Source organism: Marmota flaviventris, chromosome 5 (assembly GCF_047511675.1).
Source record: "Marmota flaviventris isolate mMarFla1 chromosome 5, mMarFla1.hap1, whole genome shotgun sequence".
Classification (NCBI taxonomy): domain Eukaryota; kingdom Metazoa; phylum Chordata; class Mammalia; order Rodentia; family Sciuridae; genus Marmota; species Marmota flaviventris.
The window spans coordinates 100180599-100200991 of record NC_092502.1 but is presented as its reverse complement, the minus strand read 5'-3'; the positions used below and the strand labels follow the sequence as shown (position 1 = coordinate 100200991).

General features: G+C 36.8%; 1 protein-coding gene across 5 annotated transcripts in view; it reads left to right on the top strand.

The window, feature by feature from the left end:
* Nucleotides 1–14442, top strand: part of LOC114086405 (V-type proton ATPase subunit S1-like protein) — a 34228-nt gene extending 19786 nt beyond the window's left edge. For all 5 annotated transcript variants that reach the window (XM_071611864.1, XM_071611863.1, XM_071611862.1 and 2 more), the window contains 3 exons: nucleotides 5030–5080; nucleotides 7391–7631; nucleotides 14046–14442. In XM_071611864.1, coding sequence (XP_071467965.1) covers nucleotides 5030–5080; nucleotides 7391–7631; nucleotides 14046–14348 — 595 coding nt within the window. In that variant the 3' untranslated portion in view covers nucleotides 14349–14442. The remainder of the gene's footprint in view (nucleotides 1–5029; nucleotides 5081–7390; nucleotides 7632–14045) is intronic.
* The last annotated feature ends 5951 nt before the right edge of the window (nucleotides 14443–20393 follow it).

Below are 20393 nucleotides of genomic sequence, written 5' to 3'. Positions count from 1 at the left end.
GTCCGGGGGGGGGGGGGGAATTTGATACGTTATACTCTTTTTTTTAATATTTGCTGGTAAAATGGATGTTTTTGGAAGATTCTTTGCATGTGTTCTGGTTTGGTTCAGATGGATAGGATGCTTTGTATAAAACATGACATATATATATATATGTGTGTGTGTGTGTGTGTGTGTGTGTGTGTTCTTTTTACACTTTATATAGTTTGGCTGAAAATACCTTTTTATTCCTCATCTAAAAATTCTTGATGATGGATAAAAATGGATTATATTAATGTACACTTAAAAGTCACATTATAAGTATTAGTATTTTGCGATTGAGAATGACCAACTTAACAAAAATTTAGGGAATTGAAAGTGTAAACATTCAAAATCATCCCATATCTGTTTATCCTGTTATAGCATGACTATCATAGACTATGAAAGAGATGCCAACACTGCTGAGAGCTCAGAACCTTTTTCCTCAGGCTCTAATTTATTCCCTACAGGGCTCTTTATTTGTGGTCAGTTGCACAGAGAGAGGCTGATTGCCTGGAGATAACTTGGTTGACTGGCCCACCTAAATTGCATTTATTATGACTATAAGGTTTTTGTAGGGAAAATCAGAACACCACAGCTTTTCACTGGGCTTTGGGGACCTTAGTGACCACTAGGAGCCTACAGATGGAAAAAAATTAAAATTTGACTTCTAGACCCAGTTCTCCCAGTGAACTTTGTGATTTTACAAATAGGACCTGTAGGGTCATCATGTATCAGATGTGTTATCATCAGGGTGTCCAGTTGAGTTTAAGTCCTTGATGTCCTGAACAAAGAAATGAGTAAAACACACACAAATAACAGGCCAAGTACAGATTTATTAAAAGCAAAGTTGAAAGTGAGGGTATCATTCTGTAATGTAGAATGGAGTGGGTCAAGCAAGAAAGAGAAACACAAGGCCCTGGTGTCTGGAAATTAGTGTCTTATACACTGAGCTCTGAGGAGTTCTCTTTCCTATACAAACCAGATTAAAGACTTCACCCCACTCGCTCCCATTGTTTACCTTATGATAGCTGATTAGAATATTGTCCAATTTTCTCCCATTGGTTACTTTAGAAAACCTAATTAGAGTACTACCCAATTTATCCCCATTGGTCATTTTAATATACCAAACCTGTGGCAGGAATTATTATGGTGATAAATCCTCAGTGGTGGGAGTTGTCATGGTAATGTTATTTATCAAAAACAGAGACATGACTTATCTCCCTGTATTGTTCTCCATTGGCATCTTTCTTACACCCTTCCACTGCCATTTTGATGTCCCCAAACTCCTACCTAATAGATGGATGTGATGATATCTACTCATTGTGACCAAGAAGTCTTACATGTACATGGGTCAGGCACTGTATAGAGGCCATAACAAGCCCATTATCTCTTATTCCTCATAATATCCCTCTAAGTCACAGGTCACCATCCCTGTTCCAGTTGAGGAAATCAAGGTTCAAATGAGTTTCAAAATTTATTGCAGACTCACAATTTGTATTTAACAGAACCGGGAGAGGAAGTGTTTAATGACATTTTAATTCCTTCCCCTTGGCCCTATCTTACAGGGTTATGAAAGTCAAATAAGATGTATTCATAAGAATTTTGAGAACTTGTCAAATGTTATTCACATGAGTAGTATTCTCAACTTCAAAAGAGTGAGTTGGTGTCTAATTACCTGGTAGAGAGGACTTGAAAGCTTAAATTAATTTTGGGGGTAGTCCTCAGGTGAGTGTGTTCACCTGAGGGTGTGGCAAGTTTCCCAGTGAGTGAGACAATCAAAAACCAGCCACTGAGACAATGTGGTTGATTTCTGTGAATTGCTTAAATGAATGAGAGGCCTTTGTGTGCTGGTGAGGAAATTTTATATGAAAGAACAGGAATGGGAGTTGCTGAGAGAATAAACCCAAGCAAAGACATAACCATGTAAGGTCAAAAGCATGGATTAAAAAAAAATGACCATGTTCTAGCTCTTGGAAACAAAATGTTCAGGGAGAAGCAAATTTGGCAGACAGATTTGCTACGGAAGTCTTTATAAATAGTGAAAGCCCTGTAAATAGAACATAATCCCAGCATCTGTGTATATTTTGAATTTAGACAGTTATAGTCTGATGAATTTAGAATCGGTTTTAAATGTGTAAGAGTAGGGCACTTGAAAAAGTAAAAAAAGATCCTTTTCCCAACTCTTGCTTTAGGTTGTAAATCCCTTTTGGTTTTGATGCCACAGTACCTAGCACTTAATGAATGCTGAATTTGCTTTGTGAAAACAGACCTCATGTTCTTTACTCAAAGCAGAACATTGTTAACCAGATTCTGCTGAAACCAGGACTGCTGGAGAAGAACTATTGGAGGGAAGGAAGCTTGGAGGCTAATAGGCTGCTTCATTAGGAGGCAGGGACAGAGATTAGGTGGGTTGACAATGGCTTTTCTCTGAGGTTTAGTGCATCATTATAGAGCCAGTTAATGGGAACCCAGTCATTCTGGTCCCATGGAAGAACTAGGAAAATTTCTATTGGAATAAATAATTAGATTTATGAAATACTATTAAAGAAATGCATTTTTTTCAAAGTATTTTCAGTAATTTGTTGTCAACTATAAAATACAGGGAAAGAGGCGGTTGAATATTTGCTTTACCAAATAAATAAGCTTATAAAGAGTTTGTAAAGGAGTATATCTAAGGTTTCTGAGTTTATGATGTCAGAAAGTGGAAAATATTATCAATTTACATATATGGTTTATTTTGTTAATAACTCTACCTTTCCCCATAAATAGGATTAAGATGAACTTCAGTCTGATCACTGATATTTATATTTTTTGATTAGAGAGACTGAATTACTGAGATTGTATATGGGTGATAGTTTTCAAGTTTGCAATTGCATATTTTATAGATAACCTGCTTTTGATTTTTTGTTTTACAGTGTACTTTGAGGTATTATAACTTGTAGATATTTTAATGACATAGTAGCAATATCCTTTGTATATTTAAATTTCTTACATTTTCTAGTATAATTATTTTTTTAACCATTCTTACATTTTCAACCTTTTTGAGATATAAATGACAGACAATAAACTACACATATTTAAAGTGTTCCATATGGTCAGTTTCCACCTATGTGTGCACCCATAAAACTACCACCACAATCAAGATAACAAATGCTTTCATAAGGACCCAAAGTTTCCTTGTTCCTCTTTGTAATCCATCCATCTCTCTAGCCACTCCCACCTTCCTACAAATCATTGTTCTGCCCTCTATCATTAAAGATTTGCTTGCATTTTCTAGAATTTTATATAGATATAGTCATATATATCTACTTTTTAGCCAGTTTGATTTCACTTAGCATAATGATTTGGATAATCTTATGTTGTTGCTTGTATCAATGGTTCCTTTCCATTGCTGAGTAGCATTCCACTGTATAGATGCATTGCAACTTATTTATCCATTCACCTGATGGGAATTTGTCCCCACCCCACAGTTTTTACATAGCTTGCCAAATAAGGTTTCTATGAATATACATGTACAAGTATTTGTGGCAACATGTATTTTCATTTCTTTTAGGTGTCATTACATTTGAGAATAGATAGGCTAAATGATATGAGTGTTTAACTTTTTCAGAAATTGCCAAACTGTTTTTTTAAAGTGATTGCCCTTTTTACCTTTCCACCAGTGTTGTATGAGAGTTCCAGTTGTTTTACATCCTGATCAATACTTTGTATGGTCAGTGTAAGATATAGAGAAAAATATTCATGTCTCTGCATTTTTATATTACTGAAAGAATTTAACTGGAACCTTGGTTAAAAAATAAGACTTGAAATTAGTAAGAGATTTACCTCTTCAGAGTAATGTGTTTACATGTTAAAGTCTTATGAAACTAGAATCATAGAGTCATTTCAGGAGTTGGAAACCCCAAGAAACATGTCTTATCTACCTGTTGGAGGCATTTATTTATGTACCGTGGATATTAGGCCTGCAGTCATTTGTCTCCTTTATGTTGAACTATTTGCTCCCTAATTTGAATTCTTCCACTTAGATTGTAGGACATGTATTAGGATATTCCCCCTTCTTTGCCCAAAGAGCATTTATTGATACCAAGGGAACAGATGTTTCTCCTCCTCTCTCAGAAAGTCTCTCTCTCTTTTAGGTAAACACCCAGGTTCATAATTTTGGTCTTCTTTACTTCTACTATAAATATCAATATATAAAAAATGATATTTGGTTCTCATCATGTGGCCTAGAGGGAAAAATTGGGTTAAAAGGGGAACCAATATTTTTATTCCCATGAATAAGTAATAATCTGTCTCTTCTCCAGGAAATTTCATGTTTACTTTCAGGAAAATATGAACAAATATAGGTCTTAAAAACTTGAATCCATTTAAAAAAAACTTTTAGTCATTCTGTTTGTTATACTTTGGTATTCTATTGTGATTTTTGTTTTATATTTTCCAAATGTTGAATGATGCTAAGAGCATCTTTTCATATACTCATTGACTAATTGTGTATCTTTGTTTATATAGTACCTGTTCAAGTCTTCTGACCGTTTTTAAGTGGTGCTATCTTCTTATTGAGTTGTTGAATTTATTATATTCTGGATAAAGTCCCTTGTGTGAATATGTTGGGATTATTTTCTCCTGTCTTGCCTATTTTGTTTTCTTAATAATGTCATTTGAAGATCAAAGGTTTTTCTTATTTATTTGTTTATTTAAATAGTGCTAGGAATTGAACACAGGGCCTCACACATGCTAGGCAAACACTGTGGCATGGAATTACATCTGCAGCCCCCCAATTTTTCATTTTAATTAAGTCTAAATTATTTTTTCTTTTATGTCTCGTTTGTGTATATTTTCAAAAAAACATCTATTCCTAAGATTGTATAAATGCTTTTATATATTTCTTTTATACATTTTGTAGTTTTAAGTATTACATTTGTGTCTAGATCCATTCTGAGGTAATTTTTGAGTATAGTGTGAAATAAGGGTCATCGTGTTTTGATGATCTGTGTTGCATCTCTTTTTTAAGGTTGTCTCTGAAGTTTGGTGATGCTGAAAATCTACAAAGCTTTTATATGAGGTAGGTAGGTTACCACTTTGGAATATTATAATTTCAGGACCTCAGATTAGCTCTATAAACTTATTCATTCTGTATGTGGATTTCAAAGTCTTTTTATGTGATACTTCAAACACTGTGATACTTCAAATGCCACAGCTAGCTAACTACACTGAAAAGTCAATGGCTATATGTGATGGGATCCTGTAAGAGTGTTTTCTTCAGTTCCTATTGAAACACCTATGCTCCACTCATCAGAGAGGAACTTAAGAATTCATGAACCTGAAATGCTGGAATATGATGTCGTTTTCATTAAACTAATTCTTTCTTTCTCTCTCTCCCTCCCTCCCTCTGTCTCTTTCCAAGGCTGAGGCTCTGATTTGAAGTTAATCTGTGTAGTTCCTTATAATGATGCACACTTCTTTATCTGCAATGAACAAGTCTCTGAATTCTCCAGTAGACAACCAACAAAGGCCTACATATTTCTATATTTATGTATAGAAGGATGCATCTACCAACAGTAGTTTATCCAAGCCAGTTAGAAACTGCTTCTGGAGGGTGGGGAGAAATTGAAGGCGTTACATTTTCATCTTATAAAAGTGTAGAGCTTCCCTTCCTATAGTAGGAATGTTTTAGTGGAGAGAAGCAGATGTGTCTTCAACATTACTTGAAAATCAGTAGGATGTGCTAGAGTATTTTTTCCAAAGCTGTGTCCTGTAAAATGCTTCCATTTTGTGAAAATATTTGTGATTCTACAGAAAAAGGATTTTGTAGTTAAACCTGCTTGAGAATTACTACATACCATGCCTTCTTCTTGGAAAGTCAGACTTCCGAGAAGACATGCTTTTAAGGAAGACCGTTGTACTTGTAACTTTGATTAACCTACTGTTTCCTAATCATAACTTTGGAAAGCTTTCTTCCACAGAGCATTTACCAACATATCATGGGACACTGGTGCTTCAGTGATCATAATTTAGAAAATATATGCCATCACCTTTCAGAGAAACTTTGTAAGGAAATAGAATCCCGTAAGGTGACCAACACTATATCTACCTGATATAGAAGTGGGGGGATATTTTTGGTCTGTAATAGCAATTTTTCCAAGTGGAAAATAGCTTTATTATTACTTACGATAAAGGTATTAGCATATGCTGTCAATACCCTGTCTATAGGGCCTTTCTACTTTAGAGCATTAAACTTCACCTGCTCAACTTTCAACTACCACTCTCTCTGGCCAAAGCAGCCCACTCTCTCCCATCCCAAGTCTAAGAAGTATATGAATACCCATCTTTCTCTCCATTGGCTGAGATCATGTAGAGGCATGTTTTTATCCTGGCTTCCAGCTTCCCCCTGGGCATTAAGCCCTTCTTGTCCACAGTGGAAACTTCCTTAATAGTGCACTCATTTTGGTAGCCTTTCTTTCCTCTTTAATTTCTCTTTCTTCCACCTTACATATTTTGATGACTGATTTTCCCAGATACTTTTAATATATTCACAACTTATTTCATGCTGTGCTTCTGAAGAAGCCCACAAACTAAATAAGAAAGAAAAGCCACGGAAAATAGAAGAGCCAGAAAACATTCAGCTATGTAATGAAAGAAAATTATAACTAATAATCCAATACCATTTTTAATCACTACTAATGTTTTGATCCCTATCCTTCCAGACTTCTTTTTTTTCTATGCAGTCACCCATTTTTTTAAAAAATAAAAACAAATGATCATGACATATGAACAATATAAATTTTTCATAGCTGGAGAATATTCCATTTCAGAAAGATTAAAAGTAAAGGGCTGGTCTGAGATAGGATTTGAAGCCCAACTCCAAGACATGCTCTCTGATCTTGCACAAGTTTATTTTACCCCTCTCGGTCATAGACTCCACATTTGTCAAATGAGGATAATGGTACTATCTCATAGTGTTATAGTAAAGATTAAATAAAATACACATAAATAACACAGAAGCATGATTAACATGCAGTAAGAGAGCTATTACTGTTCTTTTAAGTCACAATTTAATTCCATGTTGATGTCCACTTACACTTTTTTTCTCAAATTTCTTGCCATAATGTACACATACTCGAGCACTGATTCTGAGAAAGAAAAGCTTTGTATTCTTTTGTAGAGATTTGTATTGTTCACTTTTGGCTCGTCTGTCAGTTGTTTTCTTTCTCACCTACTTAGAGGAAACTTGTTTGAAACTAAGGTGAAGCCACTCCCCAGGTCAGCTCCGCCACCTAACAAAAGAGGGCACTGTTGTACCGTTCATATACTGTGTCCTGCTTTGGTAAATGTGGAAGTACAATGGGTAATACTGATGTATAATCATTTTCAGATTCTTCCTTACCACTTACAACAAATTGTCCAGCCAGAGTTGGTTTACTTTGCACAGAGTTGAGATTATTTTCAACAATTCAGTTCAAGCAACTTTTAATGTAACTGGCATCTATGCTCCATCAAGTTATTCCTACCACTGCCAACGTGTCAGCAGCCTGCAGCAGCATGATGCTCTCTTGTTGCCCAGTGACACAGATGACATGTCAAGCTTGTGGGAAGTCACCTTCATTGATTTTCAGGTAATAAACTAAAACATGCTCAGGATACCTGTGTTTTTGGTGTTGAAGAAATGCAATATTGAAAACACCTGAAACAAAAGATATTTAAGAAGAAGAGAGAAGTTCATACCTTTAAAATAATTAAGATAATTAAAGAAAAATCTTCTAAGGTATGGAATGGAGTAGGATAGAATATTTCCTCTCCCTGTGGCCTCCAAGTCTCTACCCAGGACTTGCTTTTATTTCAGGTTTATCTATTCACTAATAATTATCAGTGAGGAATGCCAGCAATCTAAACCCCTGTGGAGCTGTGGTGTGAAGCCCAGTGACTGACACTTCCAGGACTGAGAGGCCCTTCTGGGGAGAGGCTTTGTTGGATAATTATTTCATTTCCTTCAGGGAGTGTAGCAGTGATTCTATCAGGGCTGATAAGAAGTACATTGTAGTGTGAGTGACAACGTTGGCAGTTAGTGTAGGAATGGAATCCCCAACAGGGAGTCAAAAATATCCCAAAGATCTTGGAAGTGTTTGGGGAAAGGCAGGGGAGTGTGAGAAGTCTCTTTTCACCATCAGAATCATCTAAGGCTGACAGACATTCTGCCAAGTTCCTCTCTCTTGTTTACCTGCAAAAAGAGCTTAGCTTGTTCTTCCAACTTGCTGAAATAGCAGGCAGGGCTTTGCATGTCCCCTTTAAGGGCACTTTCCAATCTTTTCCATATGGATATGTGGATATTTATATGTATGTATATGGCCCCCATCACCCTTCCAGGCTGGGTGGAGGGTGTAGTGTGATGAGAGGCAGCTGGGGAAGGGAAGGAGCTTGCATTCTGGAGTTAGATAGACTTGATTTAACATACTACTCAGCCACCTGGATAAGGTATTTAACCTCTCTCAATTTCTGGCCTATCTTTATGAATGGAAAGAATACATGGCTTAATGTGTGTGAAACACCCAGGACCATGTCAGACATAGATTAACAATGCTACTTGTGAGTTTTCTCTTGTGTTGCACTGTTGTAGTTATTCTACATACTTTATTGTCAAAATATATCTCAATGCTGTAGGATAGTGGTTATTATCCCTGTTTTTCAAATGAAGTGACTAAAGATCTGATACTTTTTTCAGTGATATAGTTAGTAAATAGTAGAGGCAGAATTCAAATTCTAGACTGGTCCAAGGATGTTTCATATATATATGTGTGTGGGGTGGGGTGGGGTGTGTGTGTGTGTATATGCACATACATACAGACATGACACATATATGTTTGAAATGTTTATATATGTTATAAATATTTCTGTCTTGCTCTTTAAAATGTGCAGGAATCTGAGGAGGTAATAATAAAAACAAGGAAGAAATCCAGGCACAGTGGCTCATGCCTGTAATCCCAGCAGCTCAGAAGACTGAGGCAGGAGGATTGCAAGTTCAAAACCAGCTTTAGCAACTTAGCAAGGTCCTGTCTCTAAATAAAATATATTTTTAAAAAGGGCTGGGAATGTGGCTCAGTGGCTAAGTGCCCCGGAGTTCAATTCCCAGTACAAAACAAAACAAGAAATAAATTGTATATAATATGAATTAATAAGAACAGAGGAATTGACTTATACATCTGCCTTGTTTCAGAAATAGCTTAAGGTGACTTACAGAAATATTACAAAAAATGTACATATAGGCAAACCACATCACACAAATTAGGATAGGCCACAGGGAGAGGAAATATTCTATCCTACTCCATTCCATACCTTAGATGATTTTTCTTTAACAACAACAACCACACACACATACATACACACACACACACACACACACACGTAAGGAGTATTGGCAAAGAGGTGGAGAAATGGAATCCTTGTGCATTGATAATGAGAATGTAAAATGGTGTTAATGCTATGGAAAACAATATGGCAGTTTCTCAAAAAATTAAGCATAGAGTTACCAAGTGATCCAGTAATTCTACTTCTGGGTATATATCACAAAGAATGGCAAGTTGGGAATTGAATAGATAACTGTGCACCTATATTCATAGCAGCATTAGTCAAAAAAGCCAAAAGGTGTCTACCAATGGATAAGTGGGTAAACAAAATCTAGCATGTACAATATACAATGAAAATTCACCCTTAAAAAGGAAGGAAATTTGGATACATGCTATAGATGGGTGAACCTTGAAGTTATTATGCTAAATGAAATAAATCAGATACAAGAGGACAAATATTATATAATTCCAGTCATATGAGGTACCTTGGGTGGTCAATTTTTTTTTTGTACCAGGGATTGAACTCAGGGGCACTTGACCACTGAGCCATATCCCCAGCCCTATTTTGCATTTTTTTTAGAGACAGAGTCTTACTCGGTTGCTTAGTACCTTGCTTTTGCTGAGACTGGCTTTGAACTCATGATCCTCCTGCCTCAGCTTCCTGAGTCACTGGGATTACAGGCATGTGCCATCATGCCTGGCTTGGGTGGTCAAATTGAGAGACAGGAAGTAGAATAATGGTTGCTGGGGGCTGACAGAAGGAGAACAGAGAATAGTGTTTAATAAGTGTTTAATTAGTGTTGTAAGATGAAAAGAGCTCTGGAGACAGTGGTGGTACTCAGCAATATGAATGCACTCAGTGCCACTAACTGAACACCAAAAAATAGGATGTTTTTTTTTTTTTTTTTGTGGAGGGGACCAGGGGATTGAACTCAGGGCTTTGTGAATGCAAGGCAAACGGTATGCTGCTGAACTATATCCAGCCCCAGGAATTTTATGTTATTTATGTTTTATAGTTAAAAGGCAAAATAGAAAAAAAAATGGTGTGGGGAATAAAAAGGAAGTTTAGTTAGAAGCCTCTGGGGAAGTTGGTTCATAAAACCTCAGGACCATCTATCTGCACTGGCTGGATGTGGCATAGTAATTTAACTTAAAAACTTTGGAGCAGCCAGTATAAGAAATAAGTATTCTTTTACATAACTACTGAGTCCCTGTGACTACTGAAAATTTGCCTGTGAGAAGTACATCTTCCCCAATGTTGTGCAATGTGGATGTCCTCAACAATATCCTTACACAGCACCTTGTAAAAACACCTGTAGCTGAGGATGTGGGGGAAAGGCACACACATACATTGCTTGTGGAAAAAAAAACAACAAAACACCTGTAGCTTAAATGCAAGCTCAAGCCAGGGAAAAGATGCTGTGGTGGTGGTATCTGAGTTATGTTAATAAAAGGCTGCTTTCCATAAGTGCAGACATTCTGGTCTAGTCTATTCTAAGAATAAAGTGTGATTGTCCCTCAGTATCCACAGGGGATTGATTCTGGAGCTGCCACCCCCAGCCATAGGTACAAAATTCCATGCATGCTCAAGTCCCTTATTTAAAATTTTCTAGTATTTGCATATAACTTATATACCACCTTACATATGCTCTCAGTTATCTCTAAAATATTTATAATACCCAATGCAATAAAATGCTACATAAATAACTGTATTGTGTGGACTGTAATGACAAGAAAAAAGTCTGTACATGTTCAGTACAACTGTTTTTCCCAGAGTATTTTTTTAACTTTATTTTATTAATTTTTTTTTGTGGTGCTGAGAATCAAACCTAGTGCCTCACATGTACTATGCAAGTGCTTTACTTGAGCCACTGAGCTACAACCCCAGGCCCCCACCAGAATATTTTTGATCCACAGTTCCAGAATATTTCGATCCCCACATGGGCCCCCTGAATATGAGGGTGACTGTATAGAATGGTGCAGCAGACATCAAAGACTCAGTGGGTAAATGAGTGAGGTGAACTGGGTGTGTCTGTGTAGCCAGATTCACAAGGAACATTTTAAAATTCAACTTTAGCTGATGTGTGCTTTAAAGTAAATACAGGACCAGGGTTGCTGGATCTTCTGACTTTTCAACAGACACTAGATATTTGGACTTACTGGAAATTTTCAGGAGATTCAGAACTCAGGGTCAAACAAAGCTCACCTTTGGGTTCCATACAACATTTTTAATGTCTAGTCCAGGAAATGGATGAACCACATACTTCAGACATTCCCATACTTGCTGTCCTCGACCAAATCCCATTAAGAATTAAGTGACAGTCAGCCTGAGAGCATTTCCTTTGGCTGGAGTTGCAGAGTCAATTGAGGTCATCTTTTGTCATTGAGGAACTCCACTCTTCAGGCACTGTTCTGAGAATAAGGCCACTATGCATCAGAGGTGTGGGCAGGGGATGCCTGAAGCCAGGCCAGGAACCTTCTTCAGAATCAATTTGGGGTTCAGTCTAGAATACAGACAATTGGTGAACAAGGTCCCTAAAGACTCTGGCATGATGAATGGCTATAATAATTTTGGCATGAGAAAATACTAAAATGCCCATTTAAAATGCCCATAAAAAATGAATTCTTTGTGAAACACTCATAGATCATTCAATTTTTTGATGTACCTTTTAAAAAACAAGTGACTGAATGAGGTGATGTTGTGTAGGGTTAGACTCTATAATGCAGCCAAACAGGCTGCTTTCCAGTTATTTCTCTTTTTTTAAAGAAGTTGGTCCTTAGTTTTGTTTCTTTCATTTTGACAGCAGTATTTAAATAGCAGGGCTGTAATCAATTTGAACCTTTCCTAGTTCCAAGTAATTAAACTACTTTATTTACTCATATGAAAATGCTTTTTTTTCCCCCTATTCTCTGGACAGGATGCAAGGAGGAACTAGTATTCAGTTCTTCCAAAAAATGGCAACAAGTCTGTATGGTACAGTCTGTAAGTTGTCCAGGGTTTCATTTTCTGTGGTTTAATTACCTATAATTAGCTACAGTCTGAAAATATTAAATGGAAAATTCCAGAAATATGTAATTTATAAGTTTTAAACAACTTTTATTACAGTATATTATTATTGTTGTTCTTTTATTAGCTATTATTGCTAATATCTTACTATTCCTAATTTATTTGTTAAACTTTATCATAGGTATATATATATATATATATATATGTATATATATATATATATATATATATGTATATATATATATATATATATATACATATATATATATATATATCTGCTTATTTTCTATGGGGATTAATTCCATAGTCCTGGCCTGATACCAAAATTCACAGACTCTCAAGTCCCTTATATAAAAATGGCATGGTATTTGTGTATAATCTCCTCCTACACACTTTAAAACACCTGTAGATTACTTACAATACCTAATGCAATATAAATCCTATGCAAATAGTCATTATACTGTATTATTTAGGGAAAAGTAAAAAGAACAAAAATGAACATCCAATTTAAAGAAATATTTTTTATCTGCACTAGTTGAATCCACAAATGCAGAATCTATGGAAATGCAGGGCCAACTATATAGGGTTTAGTATGATCTGTGGTTTTAGGCATCCACTGGGGATCTTGAACATATGCCTTGTGGATAATAAGAGAGGACTACTGTACAATTGACAAAAGAGGGAGAGGTAGTGACAACAGGAAGAAGAGACAGAGCACACCAGGAGCAACTGAGTCGTAACTGAATCTGAGTCTAAAACCAGACTGCCTGGAGTTGAAGTATACCTTTACAACACTTACCATTGTGGAACTCTGAGCAAGTTACTTGATTTTCCTGTTTCCTCATCATAAAGTACTAGTAAAATAGTAACTTGCTCATAGACTCTTGTGAGTATTAAACAAGTTAAGGCAGCACTGGGTATACCATAAGCCCCACAAGTGTATTTTTATTTTACCTCATCAAGAGTCATGATGTCTTCTCTTGAAAGACTCTTCTTGTCTATTTCCTGTCAGTCGAATCAAAGGCAGACTTGAAATCTTTGGAAAAATTATGCCCATACAGTTTAACATGTTTTGAATTTCAGAGACACCATAGCAGTTGTGGTTTTCCATGAAATGGAATATTCTTTTTTCCCCATTTTTTTTCGTTTTTTTTATTAGTTCTTATAGTTATACATAGTAGTTGTTGGGTTTATCCTGACAAACTAATACATGCATGGAAATTGATTTCATGAACTAGAATATTCTGTGTTTAAATGATTTGTAGATGTCAACGGACCTTTATTTTATTCATTTATTTGTATGCGGTGCTGCAAATCAAACCCAGTGCCTCATACATGCTAGCCAAGTGCTCTACCACTGAGCTGCAAACCCAGTCCCTAGAATATTCTTAAAAATCAGATTAAAAGAGGTTTTATTTCAGAGGTTTAAATTTCACAAGCCCTTTAAATATGATAGCCATATATCCCAGAGTTTCTGGATCAGTCCTAAAGTAAAAATCAAATTTCATTGTCTTCGTAAGCACAATCATATTTGTCAGATAATGTGATTACATTATGCAACAAATATGGTGATAGTGTGTTAAATCTGCCTAATTAGAGTTCCAGAACCATGAGCCCAAGTGGAAAGTTGACCCTGGAAGATAAGGCAAAGGCCACTTCGGTTCTTTTTTATCTCCTGACAGATCCAAGGCTTTACCACTGAAGGGCAGCAGTTTGCCAAGGCCCGGGACTGCACCTCTTCCTTCTCTCCAGCTGTTTTGATTGGCCTGGCCATGTCCCTGATCCTGCTGCTGGTGCTGGCCTATGCCCTGCATATGCTCATCTACTTGCGCTATCTGGACCGGCACTATGAATTTATCACCTCTCCTACTCATTTCCCACCGTTGAAAACTCGAGACCTGGCAGAGGAGAAGGAACTGCTCAGGAGCCAGGGAGTTGAATGCTATGAACTGAGGAGCCAACAGATCTGCAAGATTTATGTTTAACAAGCATGGGCCTCTCTCCTCTCTCTTTCTCACCATGTCCACAATGGCTCTTAAAGATGTGGTTTCTCTTCTGTGTTGTTTCACTTGTGAATGGCTTGATTAAAAAAAATACAAAAAAGAAAATAAACAATTTTTGGTTTTGAAACATCCACTGATTACTTAGATAAACTTTGGACAATGAAAAAGTATCCCACAGATCCCACAGAGATAAATACAATGGTTGCCCCAAACCTACCGTGAAAGTGAAGGGATGTTTCAGGTTTGGAAAATGGGTATGTGTGTGTGGATGATGAGCATAATGCAACATAGACAAAGGAACACACTTGTTCCCTGGGTCCTCCTTGCTTGTGCCAATTTAGATGTGGTAAGAATAGAAATAATAAACCCAATTAATCTGGAAGTTCAGAATTTAAGATATTTTGTATCTTAATTTATTTTCAGAAATTATGTCCCAATTTTTTTTTTATAAATAGCCTTTTTCTCTCTTTCATAGGACTATTTAGGAGAAACTGTGGTCAATGTAGTAGAATAACATATCTTAGGACCTTTTTGCCACTAACTTTGCTATTCAAAAGCAGATAGCCCAGTTTGTGTCATAGGGGTCATAGTTTTGGTATATCTTATCTTTCCATCTGGTCATGGTGCAAAAGTTTATCTCATTTGTCTGATTTAGACCTCTACAAACTCTCCTGAGTACACTTGAAACAAGCAGCACAGCTAAATAAGACAATGTGCTTGCTGTACAAATACAGATTCAAGATAGGTCCTCTAATTCCCCTTCCAAGTAGATAGTGTCCTCTAAACTCTTCCTTAGTAGAAATTCTGGGGCCACCACTGATATTCTTACCACTGGTTTCTTCCATATGAATCTCCTAATCCTTTTGAGTTCTGGGCTGACTCCGAAAATTGACTCACTCTCTAATTCACCAAAGCCTCTCTAATATGCCTTCTGTATCAAAGGGCTCATAAATGTAAAATTACGTTGTATTTTCCTATCTAGGATTCTATACTTTAGCTAGAAGAAGATAGCCCTGCATAGAACTTAGAATGCAGATGAGAACAATCTCAGGTGGGGGTTATCGACAGAGAAATGGAATCTTCTGTGTGATAGATCTAGTCCCACCTTAGGCAGCAAGCATGGGTAATGATGACAGTGAAGTTGCTAATAGAACAGTCTCATGTTTAGCATTTATTTTAGCTGCATTATTATTGGCTGTGAATGTAGGTTTGGTTCAAACTGCCTTAAAATTTTGTAAGATCATAGTTCCTTTCAGTTTAGATATCTGGAGTAGATTCTGCAGTCTGTAACTAAGAATCCTGATTTATTTAAGTTGTTAGTACTAAGATGATTACAGGGAACAGAATCCCAAGAAAATGAGACTCTAGGATTGATTATTATTCTATTTGGCTAAAACCAGTGGAAACTCTGTTAGCATAAGAGAATGGTAAACTGACAGCCCAAGGCATTAAGTAATGAAATTGAGATTCCCATTGCTGTTGCTTTAAGTGTCAACTGCTGATTTAAATGGCTGTTTGATCAGCTATAGTCCCAAAAAAGTAAATACAATTTATTGTTCAAACTAGGATACTTTTGAAAGTGAAAGGGAACATCATTAAAAATTCCAAGATAGTAGATGTGGGTGGAATCAGGAAAACTGAGATATATAGTCACCCTAATTATGGGTGATACCCTGCAGCCTAGGCTAGCTCTTTCTGTAATGGATGGTTTATGGAAAGAAACGATAATTCAAAATTTTAAGTTCACATTTCAGGCATGGTCAAAGATCTGGCAAGTGTCCATGACTGATCTAAAGGGATTCCTTACCTTTTGTCAAAGGGCTGACATGTTAAAAATTGAACTTGGGTCTGATCCTGCAAAATGCTTTTGTATGTGGAATTCACACCCATACAAGATCTCTTTTTTGAAAATGAGAATATTGATGACAATAAAGAAACGTTGAGAGCAGGAATGGTAACTTTGGAAAGGTTTAGACAACTTTAACAATATTGAATTCTCAAACTCCATACTCAGTTTTTCTTATTAGCAGAAACAACTCCTGTGAGATGAAGCCGTTCCTGCCTTGCTCAAAGATCCTGTGATAGCCTCACCAGAGATACTTATTTAGACAAGGGGTGCCAATTTTCCTTTTTTCATTTAGGTAATTGGAGTCACATTCTAGCATATCCAAGGGAGCCAAGTGCAGAGTCAAATCACGGAGAAGAGAATTGCAAAAATAGTTTTACCAACTAATGTAACAAAAGATTTGGGAGAATATATGTTGGAATGAATTCAGGTGGTACAAACTCAAGGAGAGAAGTTTATAATTTTAGAATGAACTGAATTGTTTGATATGGATTCTCTTAACAGAGATTAAGGATTAAATGAGCTGGCTTGAGCAGTTGGGAGTGCTTCTAACAGTTTATTGATTAAAATCTAGACTCAGTAGTATCATACCCTAAGCAAAGTGTAGAGATCAGAAATGCCTTGGAATTACATGAAGGAAGAAAAGAAATTTAATAACTTAGAGAATTGGGATGTAGGAATGGATTTATCATGTGTAAACTGCTTTCTCTCCTATAACAGCTTTCTTCGTGAAGTCCCAGAGGAATGCCCTTTGTTCTAGTACAAAGAGATGCTTTGGGATTATAGCACCAGATTTTTTTGAAAAGTGTTCTAGTGGCTGTTCTCTGAAGGTTATGGATGAAGGTAGGAGATGCCATTCTTGAAATGGAATTCTTGGTCTCAATAGGGGTGCTGAGATCCTAGAGTGGCAGAAATCAAAAAGCATCAAAGTAACCTAAAAGAGATAAAGGGTAAGAGTGTTAATCAGATTAGATTGTATTTGTTAATGGTAAATTGATCTATGATATATTTGGATAGATAGTTTACTGAAACACTCTTATCTGTATCATCATCAGCATCATCATCATCTAAATCTGGTATAAAAAGTCTTACTTAAGCCATTGTGGTAGATTCTCAGAACTAAGTTTTTGATTACTCAGTCTCCTTGAATGAAGAACCTCTTAAGAAAGGCTTTTGTTTTTATGTCTAATGTTGAGCATGATTATAAATAACTATATGTTTATTCCTCATCAGATATCTGTCTTTTAGCATTGCTTCTGATATGTTCTTTACTTTCAGGTTAAGAAGTTATGCTATTATTACAGATACCTTTTCTATTAACCCACCAAATATGTCACCATTGCTATGTAATTATTAGTGCATCAGAAGCATAGCCTCAGCGGTATTTCTCTTTCTGAAAGGTATGGAAAAACATGGTAAAGAAAGTGATATTTGACATGAGTAGGAGTAGCTAGGTAGGTAAGGTGGAGAAGGACAAACATAGCAGAAGAAAACACATTTGCAAAAATAAGACTCTAACATGTGTGCAGAATTGTGAACACATGTCTGTAGGAAGGCACATGGGATTTAGAGGAGTGAAGAAGGAAAACTTGGAGATTAAGAGGGGGATCAGATATTATGTTCAAATAAAGATTTAAAATATTGAATTTAGGTAATGGAGAGGCCCTTGTGAGGATTTTGGAAGACTTAACACAAGATGATTACATGGTATATAGTGTGAATAGAATAGAGACGGAAATACCAATTAGGAGATTATTACAATGGTTTAGGGCAAAATAAGAATAAGACCTGAAGTAGGACAGTGTCATGGGAGGTAGGAATTAGAAGAATTTTAAGAGATTGGCAGTCAATTAATAAGTCAGAAATGACTGGTAGGTGCGGGAAGCCTCTGTGAAATGTGCATGGTCCAGATCAGCATTGAAGCTATTGAAGGGAAGATCTGGTATTTGGGAACTCCTACCAGCAACCCTGCTGGTTTTGAGATGGCCCAGTACATTGTGAACTCCCACTCAGCTCTGCCAAAAGGTTCTGCACAACACGGGAAGATGGGCATGACCTGTTAAGAATTGAGTAGCCTACCTGTCCCCACCTCTATCCTGTTTTTGAGGAGAAATTTCTATCCAATCCTTTTGATCTGTTCTGATATAAATAATCCAGGCTCTGGCTTCTTTGTTAGAAGCTACACCAGTCTGGTCAGGTTGGCCGGTCACTGCCCCAGCTCTGAAAACCAGCTCTGTGGTTATTTTGTAGTACTATTTTCTTAGCTTTTGTTTCTTAGTCAGCCCATCCCTCCAGAGGGAAACCCTTTCCTTTGCCCAGGTGGGACGTGTGGGAGAGGTAGGTGTCTTATTTGAGCACTGCAAGGATGGTGATGTCAGTTTTATGATCAGGGATTAAAAAGATAAGGGTGATAGGGGAAGGTTCCAATAGGCAGTTTATCTAGGCAGTTGGATGTATAGATCTAGGGTAAAAAAGAGTATCTGTACCAGAAATAGAGATTTAGAACAAAGCAGATGCTGTCTGTGTCCCACCCATGTTCTTTTGGCCCCTATCATTTTCATTGCCACAATCTGTCCTCATGGGCTGCTCTGTCTGTGTTGATGACAGACTGGAATCACTAATATATCAATGTACCCTAAGTGTGATCCTCAACCAACAACTGAGGAATTTTGTATAGATGCTCCAGTTCATTTTGTCCCTTGAATGAGATAACTCTAGACTATTTCCTGGAGTTCCCCAACAGGAATAAGCTCTTTTATCCCTTGTGAAATCTTGCTTGAGAATGTTCACTTTATTGGTTCCCCTCTTCCCTGTTTCACTTTCCTACTCATATAGTGGCATTTCCTGACATCACCTCCAAAACAAACTTCTTACATTTAAATCCCTGTCTTAGGATCGGCTCAGGAAACCCAAATTAAGACATGTAGTAATGGCCATATGGGAAAAATTGAAAACAAGGTGACTAGTGGTGATGGAGAAAGAAATGAGATCACCTCAGAAGAAAAAGATGGGTTGATAATAAACCCCTGGGGAACACTGCATTTATGGACAAACCTGCAAAGGAGTTAGAGTAGAAGCAATCAAAGAGGAAGAAGGCAAACCAAGAAAGAATAGTGTCCCAGAAACCAAAGGAAAAATAAAAGATTTCTAAGATGAAGGGAATAGTCAACCATGTTAAATGGTCGAGAGAAATCAAGCTAGAAAAGAACTACAAATTGTTTATTTCTTAGGTTTGGTCAATAGGAAGTCATTGATGAACATCATACTCCATTGGAGGACTGGGGTGGAAATAGTTCAGGGTGTTTGTTATTTATTATTCCCCTGGCTTTCTCCCAGTTAGAACACCTTGATTACATGTATCTCTCAAGACAGCCTCCTGCTTTTAGTAACATCCTTTTCTCTTGGGTGCAGGGCTGGTGACAACTTCATTGCTACTAGCCCGAGTTCATTACACTGTTCTTTGTGGCTATCTTATACCCTACTAGGGCCTCTGTAAATGGTACTTTTAAAATTAAGCCCTCCTTAAATTATCATAATTTGAGGGTACCATCTGTTTCTTATTGAGACTTGGGCCTTTGCAGAGGTTTGGACAAATTAAATTTTATTTGTTGTTTTGTTGGTTTTATATCTAGCAGTTGTACAGTTTTTCAGATGGGATTGAAGGCAACCATTTTAATAAGATTTTAATAAGATAGAAGAAAGCTGAGCATATTGTAGGGTAAGGCTATGCTTCTGAGGGTTTGTTTACTTGGTTTTTGTCTTTCCTGCTACAATATTATAAAGAATGATGTTCCTATGTATAATACTCTACCGTGGAAATACCTGCACATTATTAGCCCAATCTTCAGGGTTCTATAGCCCACTCTTCCTTTTAGATACCTGTTGAATAAAGGTCCATGGGTAGCTGAGATAGGGTTCAGGCTATAGATAATTACCAGCTAGCAAACTGGGGCTTTCTCACTCAAAAGAGTGTGTTAGAATGTGGCAGTGGGATTATAGGCAGCTCTTGAATATTCTCCAGCTTAGATGTGCAGCATAAAAAAAAAAATCATTTTTCACAAGCTACATGGATGGAGCCCCTCCAAGTTAATTGCCTCTGTGGTTGGTTGGGAATCCCCTGGACTAGCAGGAAGGAACTAAGGTAAAGGGAAAGATTAAAAACATAGATATCAGAGAGGAGA